This window comes from Salmo salar, chromosome ssa07 (assembly GCF_905237065.1).
Source record: "Salmo salar chromosome ssa07, Ssal_v3.1, whole genome shotgun sequence".
Classification (NCBI taxonomy): Eukaryota; Metazoa; Chordata; class Actinopteri; order Salmoniformes; family Salmonidae; genus Salmo; species Salmo salar.
The window spans coordinates 12,473,078-12,493,861 of NC_059448.1; the positions used below are offsets into that span (position 1 = coordinate 12,473,078).

The 20,784-nt window shown below is 43.4% G+C and overlaps 1 protein-coding gene across 13 annotated transcripts in view; it reads left to right on the forward strand.

Moving 5' to 3' along the window:
- LOC100380644 (calcium/calmodulin-dependent protein kinase type II delta chain) overlaps positions 1-20,784 on the forward strand; it is a 117,247-nt gene that overhangs the window by 69,426 nt on the left and 27,037 nt on the right. For 8 of the 13 annotated variants that reach the window (XM_045721539.1, XM_045721541.1, XM_045721540.1 and 5 more), the window contains 5 exons: positions 6,496-6,561; positions 9,089-9,161; positions 15,488-15,590; positions 18,727-18,810; positions 19,998-20,092. In XM_045721539.1, the coding sequence (XP_045577495.1) occupies positions 6,496-6,561; positions 9,089-9,161; positions 15,488-15,590; positions 18,727-18,810; positions 19,998-20,092 (421 nt within the window). Of the gene's footprint in view, positions 1-6,495; positions 6,562-8,126; positions 8,200-9,088; positions 9,162-15,487; positions 15,591-18,726; positions 18,811-19,997; positions 20,093-20,784 lie in introns of all 13 variants that reach the window. The other 5 variants (XM_014206572.2, XM_014206581.2, XM_014206579.2 and 2 more) reach the window with 1 other exon arrangement.

Here is a 20,784-nt window from a genome sequence, read left to right on the forward strand (position 1 = left end):
CTATCGTGTTTGCGAGTCGCAGAACCACTGAATTCTAATTTCAAAGCTGTGGCAAGTTTAGCATAGTCATTTAGCACGTGTTGTTGTTGTAGATGAATGAACCTCGTCACGTGTCTATTCGACGTTCGCTTCAACAGGTAAACCCTGTCAGAACCCGTCGCGTTCGGGTAGCCACCCAACGCGTCCTCTATGTCAGCTAGGAACGTCTCAGTATCGTTTGGCTGACCTGGAACGGGGTCAAAGGTGGGGAAATTCTTGACGAGTTTGTCAAGGTATTCTGCACCAAGCGGGCGGAGAGGGTTGGCTTCTTCCTGTGGAGAAATTGGGGCCGAAAGGCCAAGAGAAGAAGCCAAGCCTTGTTGTTGTTGGCCAAGAGGCGCCATATTACTCAGTGCCGAAGGGCCAAGAGGAGAAGACTGAGGGACACATGAGGGAGGCAAGGTCTGAAACCTATTGTCTTCACTCCTGTGAGTACAGGGCTCCGGTTGCTTGGATGGGAAGTCGCGCTGTAGAGCGTGACCATTCTGGATTTCCTCCAGATGGTACCTAAGGGTGGAATTCTGCTGCATTGCAGAGTCCACTTGAGCGCTTAGAGTACTGATTTTGGACACGTCAGTGTCACACCTGCTCCTTTCGATCTCAAACTTATCTGTCATGGTTTGCAGATAGAGGTCTTGAGTATGGAGCGAGAGATTCAGTGATGAGATTTCCTCTGCTTGCTTAGAAATCAATATTTCCAACCTCATCACCTGAGTTCTCTCATCATTCATTTGGTCAGCGACTTCAATAAGTTCTACTGATTTATCATCCAACTTTGTCATTGTGTTTATTAACTGATCGTCTTTGGTTTGCAGCGCTTTGAGGAGCACCGTGTTATTTTGAGTAACATTCAACAAAACAGCATGCATGTTGTCAAGTTGAGCGCTCCTGTTTGTAGATAACTCTTCAGATTTATCTAGTTTGGCATGGACATCATCGTATTTAGTTTTGACTAAATCGAGTTGTTCCTGTAGAAAACGATTTTGTTGAAGAGCTTGTGCTTGTTCATCGTCATACGTTTTTGCAATTACATTTAATTGTTCAGTTTTCGAACGCAGTTCCATAGCTAGCAGAATTTTTCCCTTTTCTGCATTTGTCATTGGTTTCCCGGTTCTCTTCACCTGTCCCTTTATGTCTACCGTTACCTGCTCGTGCTTCAGCTGTGCACTGCGGTATTGGACAGATGGCAATCTCGGATGGCAAGACATCAGAGCTAGACTGGAGAGAACCTTTACGAGGCCTGCGCCCGATGGTTGATTTTGGAAAACATTGTTGTCTGCTTTTCCACTAATGGCATAATTAGGGTTGTTATCGCTGCTGAGGTCAGAGATCCATCCATTTACGGATGGAGGATCACTAATTAGCGGGCGAGTGGGGACCACCCCCTCTGATAGCCTGCACATTATTAGAACATTTGAAAGGAAAAAAGGTTTTCCTACTTTTCCAAAATTTTGGAATGTGGGGAGCTGCAAAGACGATTTTAATCTATTTATAGACGTTAATGAACCATCAGTACTGTACAGTACTGTGGAAGTTGGACGTGAATGAATTTGCAAAAGCAAATTGAATTAATCAATGCCAATGATTAGTCCTACCTGGGTAGGCTATCTGGGTATTAAACTTGAATTACCTGAGAGGTTACTTCATCCAGGTTAATATGCAAAGTTTAAGTTGTCTCATTTAATTGGAAGAACCTAGAAAGGTATGTTCGACAATTTAACTTATTAAATTGAATGAGACGATAATCCATACAATCTCCATTGATTGGATATCATAAGTGTAAACCGTAGTTCAAATGTTGGGACCCTTCACCACTATACTTTCCCTTAATGAGTTTTACTGATTAATCTATTTATGATATATCAAACCTGTATAGGCTATCTGGGAATTAACTTTCAATTAACCTGAGAGCATTGCTTCATCTAAGTTAAGTTTGGAAAAAGTTAATCATGTCTCATCGTAGACGCCCAATCAATTTTGGATATTATTTGAAAGATCCACTTGAAAAGGTAAATCTGGCAATTTCACTTGTTAGTTAAATTGAATGAGACGTGCTCCACGTTTGAATTTCCCCTAGAGATGTACTGGCAATTCTTCACCAGCAGGGTGCAGAATGCTGAAATTTAAACGGAAGTACAAAGGTCGGACTTCCGTCGCGCTAGCGGAGAAATTTTAAACGTGTTACGGTGGAGGGTAAAATGTTCCCTCTCTGTTAGCTTACCCGTAATGCTAAGCTATTGCTACTTGGTTCAGGAGTATCCTTCCAAGCACCAAAATAGGAAAGGGTGGGTTTTCTAGTGACGTCTCACCTTAACCCCATTCAGCATACTCTGCTAGCGTTTATGTTGACCGGAGCGACACGGTACTTAACTACAAATACGCATACGGTCTGCCCACAGTCCTAGTGCGGTAGGCAAACCACTCGGCTCGGTTCCCGGACAGCTAACCTCTAATTTCTAACCTTACTCTAGAAGTTAATATTTACCGACAGAAATAGTACCGTTTGGCCTAACGGACTAAATCTGGAATTTAATCCTCACTGCTATCGACATAAGACCGGAGCTATTCTAAATAGCATCTCTCAATGGAAAATGCACAATCACTTTGTTTACATAGCAGGCTGTTTGTACAATTCTGTTTGCACAATTGATATATAGAATTTCACAGCAAAGTCCAATTCTATCTTAGATTCCTCGCACGGGGGCTCCAAATGTGTGTCTTTGGGGGTACCATTAAACGGAAGATATGTTTATCAATTAGCTCCCTGTAATTATTATCACGCGATTAAACTGATTAATCGTTTACTTGTAATTAACTAGGAGGTCGGGGCACCAAGGAGAATATTCAGATTACAAAGCTATAATTTTCCTAATATAACTTTCCTGTACTATAATATTCTATTCTATTATAGTATAGGTCGATTATCTTCTAAGTTTAAATGGGGTATTTACCTCTAGTCCAGTCTCATTCCAAAACATCGTAAATTGTTGTATCTGCACGAACCCAGTCTTTACTAAAATCATCCATACATCAATTGTCTTAAAATCATTTATTTACTACACTAAGTAATTAACAGAAAAACATACAAACAGTAATTATCGTCAACAAAGGATTGGTATCGGAATGTGCCCTTGTGGGCTAAACAGGCTGGTCGGCCTGTTGAACAATGGGTCATAGATGGTCAGCTGAGAAGTTTACACAGAGTTCATTAACAATTGACAATTGAAGGCTCACTCATTCGGGAACAATTGCAATCAATATATATATTTACGCTCAGTGTGTCGTTCTGATTCTTGTTGGAGAGTAGTTCTGTTGGGGAGTTTTGTCCGCGTTCTCTCTCTCTCTCTCTCTCGGTTAGAATGGATCTTTCAGAGTGACATTCATTAATGTCGTCATAGAATGGTGGTTTCGTTGGTCTTCGCGTTCGATTATATAATTTACTTAGCTGCAGACTAATAATTAATATCAAAGACTTGTTCTTATTCTGTCGGTATCAATAGTCTAAAAGTTAACCACGTGGTATGGTTCACTTTCAGTAGAGGACTTGGATGGTCAAACCTCTGGCCATAGAGTGTAGGCCTGGTCTGGAGAAATGTAAATCAGGGAGTGTTTTATAGTGCCCATCGAACAGGCTGGTCAAATGACGCCTGGTCCTGTATATGTCCCTGGGGCGTGCCTATGACTGAGTTAGATTTGGTTACAGAAATACAATTCTATCACATTACATCAGTACATAGCATCTCAATGTCTTACAAAAGCTTTATCCTTATTAATACATTCCATACACCCATATGAGACAAGTCTTAAACTGAGTCTATTATATAAACAGTTTTATGGTAATATGGCCATATTGTCTCTTCTGAGTATCACAAAATTGTACCAAAAGAGGCCAACGTCATGACACACCATTGGAGTGTTATTCTAATGATCAGAAAGCACTAGCATAATTGTTATCTTTTGTTTAATTCATGACATTTTTTATGTCTCATATCCTTTCTCTCTCTTCCTTGAAGATGCGTGAATGGCAGATTTGCATAGCTAATTGCAACCTTGTTCTCTGGGTCTCCCACTGTTTTCCGAATTTCTAGCTTGGAATAAACTCGTCTCATTTTCCCGTCTCTTCCAGGGTGACTGGTGGGGAGCTGTTATCACGTCTCATTTTCCCGTCTCTTCCAGGGGGACTGGTGGGGAGCTGTTATCACGTCTCATTTTCCCGTCTCTTCCAGGGTGACTGGTGGGAGCTGTTATCACGTCTCATTTTCCCGTCTCTTCCAGGGTGACTGGTGGGGAGCTGTTATCACGTCTCATTTTCCCGTCTCTTCCAGGGGGACTGGTGGGGAGCTGTTATCACGTCTCATTTTCCCGTCTCTTCCAGGGGGACTGGTGGGAGCTGTTATCACGTCTCATTTTCCCGTCTCTTCCAGGGGGACTGGTGGGGAGCTGTTATCACGTCTCATTTTCCCGTCTCTTCCAGGGGGACTGGTGGGGAGCTGTTATCACGTCTCATTTTCCCGTCTCTTCCAGGGTGACTGGTGGGGAGCTGTTATCACGTCTCATTTTCCCGTCTCTTCCAGGGTGACTGGTGGGAGCTGTTATCACGTCTCATTTTCCCGTCTCTTCCAGGGGGACTGGTGGGGAGCTGTTATCACGTCTCATTTTCCCGTCTCTTCCAGGGGGACTGGTGGGAGCTGTTATCACGTCTCATTTTCCCGTCTCTTCCAGGGGGACTGGTTGGGAGCCGTTAACACGTCTCATTTTCCCGTCTCTTCCAGGGTGACTGGTGGGGAGCTGTTATCACGTCTCATTTTCCCGTCTCTTCCAGGGGGACTGGTGGGGAGCTGTTATCACGTCTCATTTTCCCGTCTCTTCCAGGGGGACTGGTTGGGAGCCGTTAACACGTCTCATTTTCCCGTCTCTTCCAGGTTGACTGGTGGGGAGCTGTTATCACGTCTCATTTTCCCGTCTCTTCCAGGGGGACTGGTGGGGAGCCGTTAACCTCTCTGGGCTAGGTGGGACGTTTGCGTCCCACCCTAGTCAACAGCCAGTGTAATCCCGTGGCGCGATATTCAAATACCTTAGAAATGCTATTACTTCAATTTCTCAAACATATGACTATTTTACACCATTCTAAAGACAAGACTCTCGTTAATCTAACCACACTGTCCGATTTCAAAAAGGCTTTACAACGAAAGCAAAACATTAGATTATGTCAGCAGAGTACCCAGCCAGAAATAATCAGACTCCCATTTTTCAAGCTAGCATATAATGTCACAAAAACCAAAACCACAGCTAAATGCAGCACTAACCTTTGATGATCTTCATCAGATGACAATCCTAGGACATTATGTTATACAATACATGCATGTTTTGTTCAATCAAGTTCATATTTATATAAAAAAACAGCTTTTACATTAGCATGTGACTAGCATTCCCACCGAACACTTCCGGTGAATTTACTAAATTACTCACGATAAACGTTCACAAAAAACATAATTATTTTAAGAATTATAGATACAGAACTCCTTTATGCAATCGCGGTGTCCGATTTTAAAATAGCTTTTCGGTGAAAGCACATTTTGCAATATTCTGAGTAGATAGCCCGGCCATCACAGGCTAGCTATTTTGACACCCACCAAGTTTGGTACTCACCAAACTCAGATTTACTATAAGAAAAATTGGATTACCTTTGCTGTTCTTCGTCAGAATGCACTCCCAGGACTTCTACTTCAATAACAAATGTTGGTTTGGTTCCAAATAATCCATAGTTATATCCAAATAGCGGCGTTTTGTTCGTGCGTTCAAGACACTATCCGAAGGGTAAAGAAGGGTGACACGCCCGGCGCGTTTCGTGACAAAAAATTTCAAAATATTCCATTACCGTACTTCGAAGCATGTCAAACGCTGTTTAAAATCAATTTTTAAAAAAAGCGATAATATTCCGACCGGGAGTCATTGTTTTCATTCAAAGACTGAAAATGTAAACATGGAGTCGTCTCGTGCACGCGCGCCCCAGTCTCATTGTTCTCAGATCGACCACTTACCAAATGCGCTACTGTTTTTCAGCCATGGTCTGCAAAGTCATTATTCAACGTTCTGGCGCCTTCTGAGAGCCTATGGGAGCGTTAGAAAATGTCACGTTACAGCAGAGATCCATTGTTTTGGATAGAGATGATCAAGAAGGCCAAGAAATGGTCAGAGAGGGCGCTTCCTGTTTGGAATCTTCTCAGGTTTTGGCCTGCCAAATGAGTTCTGTTATACTCACAGACACCATTCAAACAGTTTTTAGAAACTTTAGGGTGTTTTCTATCCAAATCAAACAATTATATGCATATTCTAGTTACTGGGCAGGAGTAGTAACCAGATTAAATTGGGTACGTTTTTTATCCGGGCCGTGCAAATACTGCCCCCTATCCCCAACAGGTTAACACGTCTCATTTTCCCATCTGTCTCTTCCAGGGTGACTGGTGGGGAGCTGTTTGAGGATATCGTAGCCAGAGAGTACTACAGCGAAGCAGACGCCAGGTCAGACTCACACAGACTCAAATCAAATCCAACTTTATTTGTCACATGCACCGAATACAGCAAGTGTGTAGACCTTACCGTGAAATGCTTACTTACAAGCCCTTAACCAACAGTGCAGTTCAAGAAGAGTTAAGAAAATATTTACCAAATAAACTGCAGTAAAAAATGTACACAATAAAATAATAATAACGAGGATATATACAGGGGGTACAGTTAGAGTCAGTGTGTGGGGGTACAAGTTAGTTGAGGTAATTTGTACAGGTAGATAGGGGTAAAGTGACTATGTATAGATAATAAACAGACAGTAGCAGCAGTGTACATGTAGGTAGGGGTAAAGTGACTATGTATAGATAATAAACAGTGAGTAACAGTAGCATAGTACGGACACACCTTCTTCACAGCAGCTATGTTCCTGGTCGAGTCAAACACACGTCAGTGGACCTGAAACCACACATTATAGAGAATGTATTTGTGTGTACAGTAGGTTGAGGATTTTTCATCATTAGAGTTAGTTTTAAAATGCCACAATTGTAATGAGGACAGTGGTAAATGTACTGTTTCTACATAACACATGCATACACATTTGACACACACACACACACACACACACTATAATGAGCAATTATAGTAGTTAGTGTCTATGAATAATCTATCGGTGTGTTACTGTATATACCCTCCCTCTCTTTGTTACTGTAGTGTTTATGGTGTCTGTGTTATATCTGTGTGTGCTGTCTAATGTATCTTATACAGATAATCTTCTGTCTTCTGTTTTTCTTCTATTGCTCTCCCATCACCAGGCTGCACATCTATTCCTTCTATGTCTGCTTGTATAGCATTCTTCATTAACAAACAATGACCTGAGAGTTTGAAATCCTCTCATTCTAGTCTGTTTCTACTTATACCAAAAAGTACTTTTCAATTTAAAGGGATATTTGGGGATTTTGGCATTGAAGCCCTTTATCTACTTTTCCAGTCAGATGAACTCATGGATACCATTTTTATGAAGGAAGTTGGAGGTAGTTTTGCGAGCAAATGCTAACTTGAGTTAGAGCAGTTACTGGAAGTCTAGCAGTTACTGGAAGTCTAGCATGCTAGCAGATACCCATCGACTTCCAGTCATTGCGCTAACGTCAGTTAGCAATTGCACTAGCGCTAGTTAGCCGCTTCCTTCAAACTGCATGCAGTCATAACATCATCTGACCCTGGGGAAGTAGATAAAGGGGCTCGTTGCCAAAATCTTTTGCCGTTTCTGGCATTGGAAGTCAATGATTATAATTATTGTGACAGAAATGGATTTACCACTTTCCAAAGGTTGAGGTAGAACAAAATGTGAACTTTACTCTACTTCTCTCTTGAATTTTTTATTTTTATATTATTTTATTTTTGCTGTCCATTTTTCTTCTGTTCTCTGATGTGTTCTCTCGTCCTCCCTTGTGTTCTCTCGTCCTCCCTTGTGTTCTCTCGTCCTCCCTTGTGATCTCTCGTCCTCCCTTGTGATCTCTCGTCCTCCCTTGTGATCTCTCGTTCTCCCTTGCTTCTTCTGGCCTTGTCTTTCTCCTCCACAGCCAATGCATACAGCAGATTCTAGAAAGTGTAAATCATTGTCACCAAAGTGGTATAGTTCACAGGGACATGAAGGTTAGTACACAACACAGAAGACTATGCTGGCACAATGCCCAGCCCTCGCCCGCCTGCCCTCCTGCCCGAATTCCACCACAAATGAACAACCACCAACCCCCCTCACCTACTACCCACACAAGCAGCTTTCCTCCTCCTCTCTTCCATACCCAACCACCAGCCACCCTGACCCCCACCCCTCCACCAATCACTACTTGTGGCTGAGGTCAGGTGACCCACCAGGGGGCTGGGGCGGCAGGGAGATGAGGTGACACCAGCTCACCTTGCCCTCCTCTGTAAACAAACGATCTGCATGTAGAATCTCTTTCCCGGTCCTCGGCTCTCTGCCTTGAACGCCTGCTGTGAGCCTGGGTCCTGGGAGAACGTCTGCTGTGAGCCTAGGTCCTGGGGGATTTGATAAGCCCCTTTTCGTTTTGGGGGGGTGGGGTTAAATAGTATCGATACATTCACCTCCCCCTTCGCCCTCCCCTGGGTCTAGCTCACAGCTGGCGGAGAGCTAACACCACTTCTGTTTTAAGACCCGGGGGGATAGCGGGTGGGTGATGATGATGTCATAGCCAGATGTCCTGGTTCTTAATGGTGCAATCAGAACACACTTTTGTATAAATTATGTCTGGCCAATCTTATAGCCTCATTCACTTATTAGAATCTCTACCACCTTGCCTTTCTCTTATATTCAAGGCAATACCATCCAATTGGGTAAATAAATTCTCTATACTGGGGTGCTAGTGGTCATGGGGTGGTAGTTGGGGGGGGATAGTAAACGCCACTCAAACATCATCCCCACCACCACTGCTGCCCCCCCCCCCCCAGTCTCAAGCAGAGCGCATGTCACAGACAGTGAGTGTGAGCTCGTCAATAACCTACGCCCCCTGGTGTTTGCATGCAGTCATTGCATTCAGCAGATCCTCGAGGCTGTGCTCCACTGCCACCAGACGGGCGTGGTCCACCGCGACCTCAAGGTGAGTAGAGACGCTGGGAAGCCAAACACAGCCTTTCCTCCTCTCCCTCCTTCTTCCTCTCATTCCTCTCCTCCTCTTTGAACTCTAGTTGCAGGGTGACCTCATTCATCCAGACGGACTTTCAGATTCATCCGTTTGCCTTTAGTTAACTAAAGGTTAAATAAAAATGAAGAACTTTGATAGACTGTCTCCGACACGTCGCCTGGTTCAGTTGAGACGAGAGAGACACAGAGCCAATTACAGAGCCAGTTATTCTACTGACCCTGATGGGGCGACAGGTAGCCTAGTGGTTAGTGTTGGGCCAGTAACCGAAAGGTTGCTAGATCGAATCCCCGAGCTGACAAGGTACAAATCTGTCGTTCTGCTGTCATTGTAAATAAGAATTTGTTCTTAACTGACTTGCCTAGTTAAATAAAGGTTAAATAAAAAAATTAAAACAGGCCTCGTAAAAAAAGTGACAGAAGTAAGATGAGCGAAAGTTAAATTGTCCAAGTGTAATTTGGAGACTTGCCATTGTTAAACCCTTTCTGCAATCCCCCCCACCCCCGTCCACAACTCTAATTTGCAAATCAAATGAGCCAGGTGCAGTCGGGAGCTCCTGAAATAATCACCCTGCGTTTGCTTTCAGCCCCCTCAGGCAGCTCTCTGATTGGCTGCTGCCAGGCTGTTACCATGGGGAGCGGTGGAATAGACAAAGGCAAAACAAATATGAACAGGCGGATGAAAGGCTTCGGACGTGTGTGTGTGTGTGTGTGTGTGTGTGTGTGTGTGTGTGTGTGTGTGTGAGTGACACGCACACACTCAAGTCATTTTGACAACAGGACACACTGTAACCGTACTGGACAGAACAATTTGTATCTAACTAACCTACATTTAGTTGACGGACACAGTCTAGACTGCCAACCTCCTAACTGTCACCACCAGACCGTACACAGACTGACTACAGTGCCTTCAGAAAGTATTCATACCCCTTGACCTTTTCCACATTTTGTTGTTACAGCCTGCATTTAAAATGGATTACATTGAGATGTTTTGTCACTGGCCTTCACACAATACCCCATAATGTCAAAGTGGAAATATGTTTTTAGGAAATGTTACAAATTTAATAAAAAATCCCTTTGTTATGGAAAGCCTAAATAAGTTCAGGAGTAAAAATGTTCTTAACAAGTCACACAATAAGTTTCACTCTGTGTGCAATAATGTTTAACATGATTTTTGAATGACTACTTCATCTCTGTAACCCACATATACAATTATCTATAAGGTCCCTCAGTTGAGCAGTGAATTTCAAAGGCAGATTCAACCGCAAAGACCAGGGAGGTTTTCCAGACATTGAATATCCCTTTGAGTATAGTGAAGTTATTAATTACACTTAGGATGGTGCACAGACACTACAAAGATGTAGGTGCCTTAACTCAATTGCCGGAGAGGAAGGAAACCACTCCGCGATTTCACCATGAGACCAATGGTGACTTCAAAACAGTTAGTTTAATGGCTGTGATGGGAGAACACTGAGGATGGATCAACATTGTAGTTACTCCACAACACTAACCTAAATGACAGAATGAAAAAAAGGAAGCCTGTACAGGATACAAATGTTTCAAAACATGTATCCTTTTTGCAACAAGGCACTAAAGTAATACTGCAAATAATGTGGCAAAGCAATAACGTATGATATGTTTGGGGCAAATCCAACACGTTCATGAGTACCACTCTCTATATTTTCAAGCATGCCTTGATGCTAAGCTGTCATCAAGGCAAATGGTGGCTACTTTGAAGAATCAATCAATTTAACACTTTTTTTCACGATTCCATATGTGTTATGTCATAGTTTTGATGTCTTCACTATTATTCTACAATGTGGAAAATAGTAAAAATAAAAACCCTGGAATGAGTAGGTGTGTCCAAACTTTTGACTGGTACTGTATGTAAATGAGATATTTCTGTATTTTATTATAAATACATTTGCTACATTTTCTAAACATGTTTTCACTTTGTCATTACGGGTTATTGTGTGTTGATGGTTGAGAAATATTTGATCAATTTAATCCATTTTGAATTCAGGCTGTAACACAACAAAATGGGGAATGTGTAAAGGGGTGTGAATACATTCTGAAGGTACTGTACATCAGACCAGACATCCCTCTCAAACTGTTCCTTCAACACTCAATGACTTCTGTTGTACTGGATACTGACAGCACTCTGTTCTGCTCTGCCTCTTTCTTTCACTGTACATCAGACCAGACATCCCTCTCAAACTGTTCCTTCAACACTCAATGACTTCTGTTGTACTGGATACTGACAGCACTCTGTTCTGCTCTGCCTCTTTCTTTCCTGCTCATCTGTCATCTCCTGTTCCATGCCTCATCCCTCTCTCTTTCTGTCATCTCCTGTTCCATGCCTCATCCCTCTCTCTTTCTGTCATCTCCTGCTCCATGCCTCATCCCTCTCTCTTTCTGTCATCTCCTGCTCCATGCCTCATCCCTCTCTCTTTCTGTCATCTCCTGTTTCATGCCTCATCCCTCTCTCTTTCTGTCATCTCCTGTTTCATGCCTCATCCCTCTCTCTTTCTGTCATCTCCTGTTCCTTGCCTCATCCCTCTCTCTTTCTGTCATCTCCTGTTCCATGCCTCATCCCTCTCTCTTTCTGTCATCTCCTGTTCCATGCCTCATCCCTCTCTCTTTCATCTCCTGTTCCATGCCTCATCCCTCTCTCTTTCTGTCATCTCCTGTTCCATGCCTCATCCCTCTCTCTTTCTGTCATCTCCTGTTCCATGCCTCATCCCTCTCTCTTTCTGTCATCTCCTGTTTCATGCCTCATCCCTCTCTCTTTCTGTCATCTCCTGCTCCATGCCTCATCCCTCTCTCTTTCATCTCCTGTTTCATGCCTCATCCCTCTCTCTTTCATCTCCTGCTCCATGCCTCATCCCTCTCTCTTTCTGTCATCTCCTGTTCCATGCCTCATCCCTCTCTCTTTCTGTCATCTCCTGTTCCATGCCTCATCCCTCTCTCTTTCTGTCATCTCCTGTTTCATGCCTCATCCCTCTCTCTTTCTGTCATCTCCTGTTTCATGCCTCATCCCTCTCTCTTTCTGTCATCTCCTGTTCCATGCCTCATCCCTCTCTCTTTCTGTCATCTCCTGTTCCATGCCTCATCCCTCTCTCTTTCTGTCATCTCCTGTTTCATGCCTCATCCCTCTCTCTTTCTGTCATCTCCTGTTTCATGCCTCATCCCTCTCTCTTTCATCTCCTGTTTCATGCCTCATCCCTCTCTCTTTCATCTCCTGTTTCATGCCTCATCCCTCTCTCTTTCATCTCCTGTTTCATGCCTCATCCCTCTCTCTTTCTGTCATCTCCTGTTTCATGCCTCATCCCTCTCTCTTTCATCTCCTGTTTCATGCCTCATCCCTCTCTCTTTCATCTCCTGTTTCATGACTCATCCCTCTATCTTTTGCTCCACTGCCCTTCTTTTTTTCCTTTCACCCGTAACTGAACTCTTCCCTCTTGTCCTCCCTCATTCCCCCTCTCTTGTTGTCATCCTCTCTCCTCCTCCCCCTCTGTCCTCCCTCATTCCCCCTCTCTTGTTGTCGTCCTCTCACCTCCTTTTCCTCCCAGCTGGTCGTCCTCTCTGAGAGATAGGCACAAGGGCAGACGTGTGTGTGTGTGTGTGTGTGTGTGTGTGTGTGTGTGTGTGTGTGTGTGTGTGTGTGTGTGTGTGTGTGTGTGTGTGTGTGTGTGTGTGTGTGTGTGTGTGTGTGTTCGCGCGCGCATTTGCCAGCAGTGTGTGTGTGTGCCAGCATGGATGTGGTTGTGTGTGTGACTGACAGAAAGCCAAGTGTATTTGTCCTGGTAGCAGTAGATATGTTAAGGCCAACCAGGCTAGATGAACTTGGAGTAATTACATTTCTATGGCTGAGACACTGAATCAAATTAGACCCATTGCACAGGAACCCTGAGGACCGGGTGTATATATCCTGATCACAGAGAAGTAGATGGGATCCACACACAGACACAGCAAGGCACTTAGGGAAGGAACCCCACAGTCTCACCACAGTTCATTACCCAGTCCTGAAAGCTCTACTGGTTAGGTACTATAGTTCTCATATGTGCTTTTAGGTTAGATTACAAAGTATTGATTAGCCTATTTAGGGCTTGTTAGGGCATATTGCCTTTTCCACACTACTTTTTGGTTATGAAGCCCATTATTTAAAGTCCATTAGGGATGATGTGTTTATAGGGAAGGGTGATGTGTTTATAGGGAAGGGTGATGTGTTTATAGGGAAGGGTGATGTGTTTATAGGGAAGGGTGATGTGTTTATAGTGAAGGGTGATGTGTTTATAGGGAAGGGTGATGTGTTTTATAGGGAAGGGTGATGTGTTTATAGGGAAGTCTTGATAGGGAAGATGATGTTATAAGACGGGAAATTATATATATTTTTTACCTGTCCCCTTCCAGTCTCATCATACAGGTTACGTGATTTTTGGGGGGGAACGGGAGGGTGGGATGGTTGGTGGGAACGGGAGGGTGGGATGGTTGGTGGGAACGGGAGGGTGGGATGGTTGGTGGGAACGGGAGGGTGGGATGGTTGGTGGGAACGGGAGGGTGGGATGGTTGGTGGGAACGGGAGGGTGGGATGGTTGGGGGGAACGGGAGGGTGGGATGGTTGGGGGAACGGGAGGGTGGGATGGTTGGTGGGAACGGGAGGGTGGGATGGTTGGGGGGAACGGGAGGGTGGGATGGTTGGGATGTTTGCAATGACTGCATGGCACTGTTGACTGCTCTTACCACCCCTCTCCCATCGTAGCATGTGAGCCCTGCCTTCAGATCTGCACAAATCACTACTCATGAATGCTCTACTAACTGCACCAGTGAATGACCATACATTTACCCTGTTTGACTCGATGCTATACGACAGGAGTAGGCACCCCTGATCCTGGAGTGCCAGCGGGCACTTCATGTTTTTGAATTAACCAACCTGGAAGACCAGGTGTGTTGAATTTAGGCAACCATTGAACTTATCAGTTAGCTCAGTTGGTCTGGTGTGGTGCCCAGTTGGAACAGAATCCAGGAACAGGGTTGCCTACCTCCTGCTATATGATATTGAGAAATTGATTCCATTTGTATTTCTACACCATATGGGATATCTAGGCCATAGAAGTGGAATTAGTCTACTGATATGAATACCGTTCTTGGGGTAGTGTAACTAATGTTTTTGCCACACAAGCAAAGCAGCTTCGCTCCAAAAAGTCGGTGAAACAGCTCCCGCTCGACATGCAACACATCTCCTGTTTGTTATTATATTACAAGTATATCCTTCCTGATTAATTTCTACTAATTACTTCTCCTCGAAGCCACTTTCAAAATGTCAGCAAGTGCATTATTCATCAACCCAGAACCCAGGGTAACCTTTTCTCTAAGCCCCTCCCCTTCCTGTTCCGACGCTGGCGATACGCAAATCCCTGCCGACCTCCTCTGACCTTGTAGCCCGGCCCCTCGAGCTATAGAGACAGACGGACCAATTAGACGCCAGGACCAGCGGCATGTGGCCTATTGCACACGCTTGTGTCTCTCTAAAGATCTGTGTCCGTATCAGTGTCGACCCCGTTACTGTGTCCGTGTCACAGTGTCGACCCCGTTACTGTGTCCGTGTCACAGTGTCGACCCCGTTACTGTGTCCGTGTCACAGTGTCGACCCCGTTACTGTGTCCGTGTCACAGTGTCGACCCCCGTTACTGTGTCCGTGTCACAGTGTCGACCCCGTTACTGTGTCCGTGTCACAGTGTCGACCCCGTTACTGTGTCCGTGTCACAGTGTCGACCCCGTTACTGTGTCCGTGTCACAGTGTCGACCCCGTTACTGTGTCCGTGTCACAGTGTCGACCCCGTTACTGTGCCCGTGTCACAGTGTCCACCCCGTTACTGTGTCCGTATCACAGTGTCCACCCCGTTACTTAACACTGGTCTGGGTGGTGGAATATTTTCCCCAGTGTGTGTTGAGTGAGAGCGTTGAGTCATAGCTGCTTTTCTAGAGAGTGATCTTGGTGACAATGACCACTCATGGCCCCACGGGGTCACAGGAGGGGACACAATAGGGATATTACTGAGGAGTTAATAGTGTGCCTAAAATATACTTTGGTTAATGGAATTTGGTCATATTTTGAGGGGCATACTATTTTTCAATGGTGAGCTGACCCACCATCTAGGTTCACCCAGCAAACTAGACAGAATACACATGTATAATATAGTGGGTATGTTTCCAACACTTCATTTCCATGTGTTTTGCTGCATGAGAAGTGTTGAAACCCTGTTTCCATCTCTCCACTCCAAGCCTGAGAATCTGCTCCTAGCCAGTAAGCTGAAGGGAGCAGCGGTGAAGTTGGCAGACTTTGGCCTGGCCATCGAGGTGCAGGGTGACCAGCAGGCATGGTTCGGTGAGTTCCAGTCAGTCACAAAACATCGGTCCAAATATCCTCAACTTACATGTCCATTTGGGGACTTGTTTTAAACAATAGCAGAAAATAAAGAAATATGGCCTTGTTGACAATAATAAAAAATGTTGACTAAGTCTTTATTAATTTGTTGTATGTGTATATACACTACCGTTCAGAAGTTTGGGGTCACTTAGAAATGTCCTTGTTTTGAAAGAAAAGCACATTTTTTGTCCATTTAAAATAATATCAAATTGATCAGAAATACAGTGTAGACATCGTTAATGTTGTAAATTACTATTGTAGCTGGAAACGGCAGATTGTTTTAAAATATTTTTTTTAATGGAATATCTACATAGGCGTACAGAGGCCCATTATCAGCAACCATCACTCCTATGTTCCAATGCCAAGTTGTGTTAGCTAATCAAAGTTTATCATTTTAAAAGGCTAATTGATCATTAGAAAACCCTTTTGCAATTATGTTAGCACAGCTGAAAACTGTTGTGCTGATTTAAAGAAGCAATAAAACTGGCCTTTAGACTAAAGCTTGGTCGCAAATGGGTCTTCCAAATGGACAATGATCCCAAGCATACTTCCAAAGTTGTGGAAAAATGGCTTAAGGACAACAGTCAAGGTATTGGAGAGGCCATCACAAAGCCCTGACCTCAATCCTATAGAAAATGTGTGGGCAGAACTGAAAAAGCGTGTGCGAGCAAGGAGGCCTACAAACCAGACTAAGTTACACCAGCTCTGTCAGGAGGAATGGGCCAAAATTCACCCAACTTATTGTGGGAAGCTTGTGGAAGGCTACGCGAAACGTTTGACCCAAGTTAAACAATTTAAAGGCAATGCTACCAAATACTAATTGAGTGTGTGTAAACTTCTGACCCACTGGGAATGATGAAAATCTGAAATAAATCATTCTCTCTACTATCTGATATTTCACATTCTTAAAATAAAGTGGTGATCCTAACTGACCAAAGACAGGGAATTGTTACTAGGATTAAATGTCAGGAATTGTGAAAAACTGAGTTTAAAAGTATTTGGCTAAGGTGTATGTAAGCTTCCGACTTCAACTATGTATGTATTAGAGGTCGACCGATTATGATTTTTCAACGCCGATACCGATTACTGGAGGGCCAAAAAAAGCCGATACCAATTAATCAGCCAATTTAAAAATAAATTAAAATGTTTATTTGTAATAATGACAATTACAACCATACTGAATGAACACTTATTTTAACTTAATATAATACATCAATAAATTCAATTTAGCCTCAAATAAATAATGAAACGTGTTCAATTTGGTTTAAATAATGCAAAAACAAAGTGTTGGAGAAGAAAGTAAAAGTGCAATATGTGCCATGTAAAAAAAGCTAACGTTTAAGTTCCTTGCTCAGAACATGAGAACATATGAAAGCTGGTGGTTCCTTATTATAGGAATTATAGGACTATTTCTCTCTACAATTTGTATTTCATATACCTTTTGACTATTGGATGTTCTTATAAGCACTTTAGTATTGCCAGTGTAACAGTATAGCTTCCGTCCCTCTCCTCGCCCCTACCTGGGCTCAAACCAGGGACCCTCTGCACACATCAACAACTGCCTCCCACGAAGCATCGTTACCCATCGCTCCACAAAAGCCACGGCCCTTGCAGAGCAAGGGGAACAACTACTCCAAGTCTCAGAGCGAGTGACATCACCGATTTGAAACGCTATTAGCGCGCACCCCGCTAACTAGCTAGCCATTTCACATCGGTTACACCAGCCTAATCTCGGGAGTTGATAGGCTTGAATTCATAAACAGCTCAATGCTTGAAGCACAGCGAAGAGCTGCTGGCAAACGCACGATAGTGCTGTTTGAATGAATGCTTATGAGCCTGCTGCTGCCTACCACTGCTCAGTCAGACTGCTCTATCAAATATCAAATCATAGACTTAATTATAACATAATAACACACAGAAATACGAGCCTTTGGTCATTAATATGGTCGAATCCGGAAACTATCATTTCGAAAACAAAACGTTTATTGCTGTTACATTGTACAACCTTAAATGTTATGTCATAATTATGCACAATTCTGACAAACGAATTACGGTCTTTGTTAGGAATAAATGGACTTCACACAGTTCGCAAGGAGCCAGGCGGCCCAGACTGCTGCATATACTTCTCTTGCGTTCCGTGCAAGCAGTCAGGGTGACACAATTTCCCTAGTTATAAGAAATTCATGTTAGCAGGCAATATTAACTAAATATGCAGGTTTAAAAATATATACTTGTGTATTGATTTTAAAGAAAGGCGTTGATGTTTATGGTTAGGTACATTGGTGCAACGACAGTGCTAAATCATCACCCGTTGGGCGACGTAGGCTGTGATTCGATGAGAAATTATCTGACATACCTAGTTAAATAAAGGTGTAAAATAAATATATATAAAAAATGTAAAATAAAATCGGTGTCCAAAAATACCGATTACCGATTGTTATTCAAACTTGAAATCAGCCCTAATTAATCGGCCATTCCGATTCATCGGTCGACCTCTACTATGTATGTACTACATAACCCCCGGGTGTAACTAAGCATTTACTGCTCATCACAGATCCCTGTTTTATTCTAAACAATGTGTAAACCCACAAAGGCTTTAGAGTACTTTGGTGTTTGCTTAGTCTTCACCACCAGTGCTGAAGTGAAGTCTCTTGTGTGAAACAATGAAGAGTGTCAGTGCTCTGGGTTTATAGTGCAGATTTTAATAGGTGGATTAATGGGGCTATTTCCCTGATCATCCCCACAGAATGGAGGAATAATTATACTAATCCCCTAGGCTGGCTGTCACCTGAGAATCATCTACCCACTTCACTGGTTGTGCCCCAGGGCATGCTGGTACTTGGAGTTCACTTAGGGAAGTAGGTTGCGATTGTTTGGCGCGGATCCACATTATGCACCCAAGAGGGCCGTTCCAGTGGGGAAGTTTTGGGAGCTTGTTAACCGTGGCCCATAAATGTTGCGTTTTGGATTTGTTTGACCTCTAATTGGCTACTGTGGCATAATTTTTCTAAAAACTGAGAAAAGGCCCCCCATTGACCTAACTGTAGATGCATCTTTGGAAATGTAGTTAATTGATGTCTCGTCTCTGTTCCAGGTTTTGCGGGAACCCCAGGCTACTTGTCCCCAGAGGTTTTGAGGAAAGACCCCTATGGGAAACCTGTGGACATGTGGGCATGTGGTAAGGAACTTCCCAACAGAACAATCTCTTTGAGCTAACATGGTTCTCACACAGACAATGAGTTCCTCCAGTTCACACTCCTTGAATTAATCACTGCAGCTGCTCGTTACATAACTCGTCAAGGGCCAGGCCACCTGGGCTTTACATGTCTATAACACACTCATTCACACACCTGCGCTTGGTCTTTGAGTCCCGGGCGAAAATGGCAGTGTTCGATTAAGCTGAACCACGGTGCACCGGTCTATGGCCCATGACGTGAATGGGAAAAAGCGGTGAGGGAGGGGTGCCCTTCTCAAATTGAAAAGTAATTTGTGTCTTTGTCATGTTGTCAATGTCAACTAGACAGCATGGTGCATCGTTCAGAAACATACAGCATAATTTTTCCATAAAATATATGTTAGAATTTTCAAACTAGTTTTCATTGGGAAGGCAAATGAAGCGTTTTTATAAAAAAGCAATCACCTTTGCATGTGAAAACACAAAATCCTTCTCATTATTCCACATGCTTTAACCTATGTCACTTTTGTTCTGAGCCAACGTCGCCATCGGCCAAAATGGGGCACCTGGTTCCAAAACTAATGAAACCACTTTTCACCTGGTGCAATCTCCTCCCACCAGGGCAACCTGGGCCAGATAATCGAATCCCCACAATTACTTGTTTGTGTGGTTAGAGTGCTCTACTGACCAATTCGGGCCCTTTATCTCCTGCCGGTAACCTACCAGCCAGTATATAACACAATGCAAAGTGTTTGGCTTGTTTGTCACCACGGCGATTGTGACATGAAAGCCCTTATAGTGGGAGGAGTCTACTGTATGTAAGGGAGTTACTTCCAGCCCTCTCCCGACCTCTTCATGCATATAATATTAGCATATTTGTGCCAATAGTTATATGTCAGTAAATGTCTTATTATTATTATTATTATTAATATTATAAATTACTTATTTTATTATTATAATATATATTATTGTTATTAGATTTTATAAATATTTATTATTATTTTTATTGGGTCATGCTGTGTTTGATTGTAATTTTTCCTCTTGCTGAGTTTTTAGTATAATGATAATTATCACACTGCTTGCGATTTTTATTTTTATTTTTTATTATTTTATTTTTTATTTTTATTATATATATATTTTTAATGACATTTATTCATAATTGGCATCACCCTGATTTTGTGTGTGACCAGGTGTGATCCTCTACATTCTCCTGGTGGGCTACCCTCCCTTCTGGGACGAAGACCAGCACAGACTGTACCAGCAGATCAAGGCTGGGGCCTACGACGTGAGTACCGCAACGACACACACACACACACACACACACACACACACACATCCCAACAGTAGTGTTTCACACTTGTTTTACTGCAGATATCTATTCACCCAGCTTTCACTGACAGCCTAGCTGACACAAGTATTGACATGAGCTTAAGCCAGGCTTAGATCAATACAGACATCTCCCATCAGTTTCCAAGACTTTAATCACAATCACTTAACTTTAGCAGGCAAAGCTCATCTCCTGTTGGAGTGGCAGGAATAGGACATTTATATCTCTTACACCAGAAGGAAATGTGTTAGCCACTTGTTTTCCCATCGACGCAAGGCCATACATGACACATCAGATCGTGTCTGTCTGTGTCTTGGCTGAGCATTGCCCCTCCCAGCATGCTGTTGGAACACAGGCTGTGTGTCTTTCTATCGGTGGCTGTTCCCTCCTCGTACTGTTTGCCCACGCCAACGACAACGCCTGTCCCAGACAGATTGAGTCTTAGGAGGAAGGGGGAGAGAGGAGGAGGAGAGGCAGGGACAGCCCGACGCGATGGCTCAAGCCTAATTTAGCTCTGTATACATGCACCTGATCCTCAGTGACTCTGTGTTTTTGTCAACCTTGTGAAGTTATTTTGTCAGTTATCTCTCGCTCCTGGTTTCTCCAATGACACATTTCCAAACAAAGCTGGATGGGGGGAGGGGAAGGAG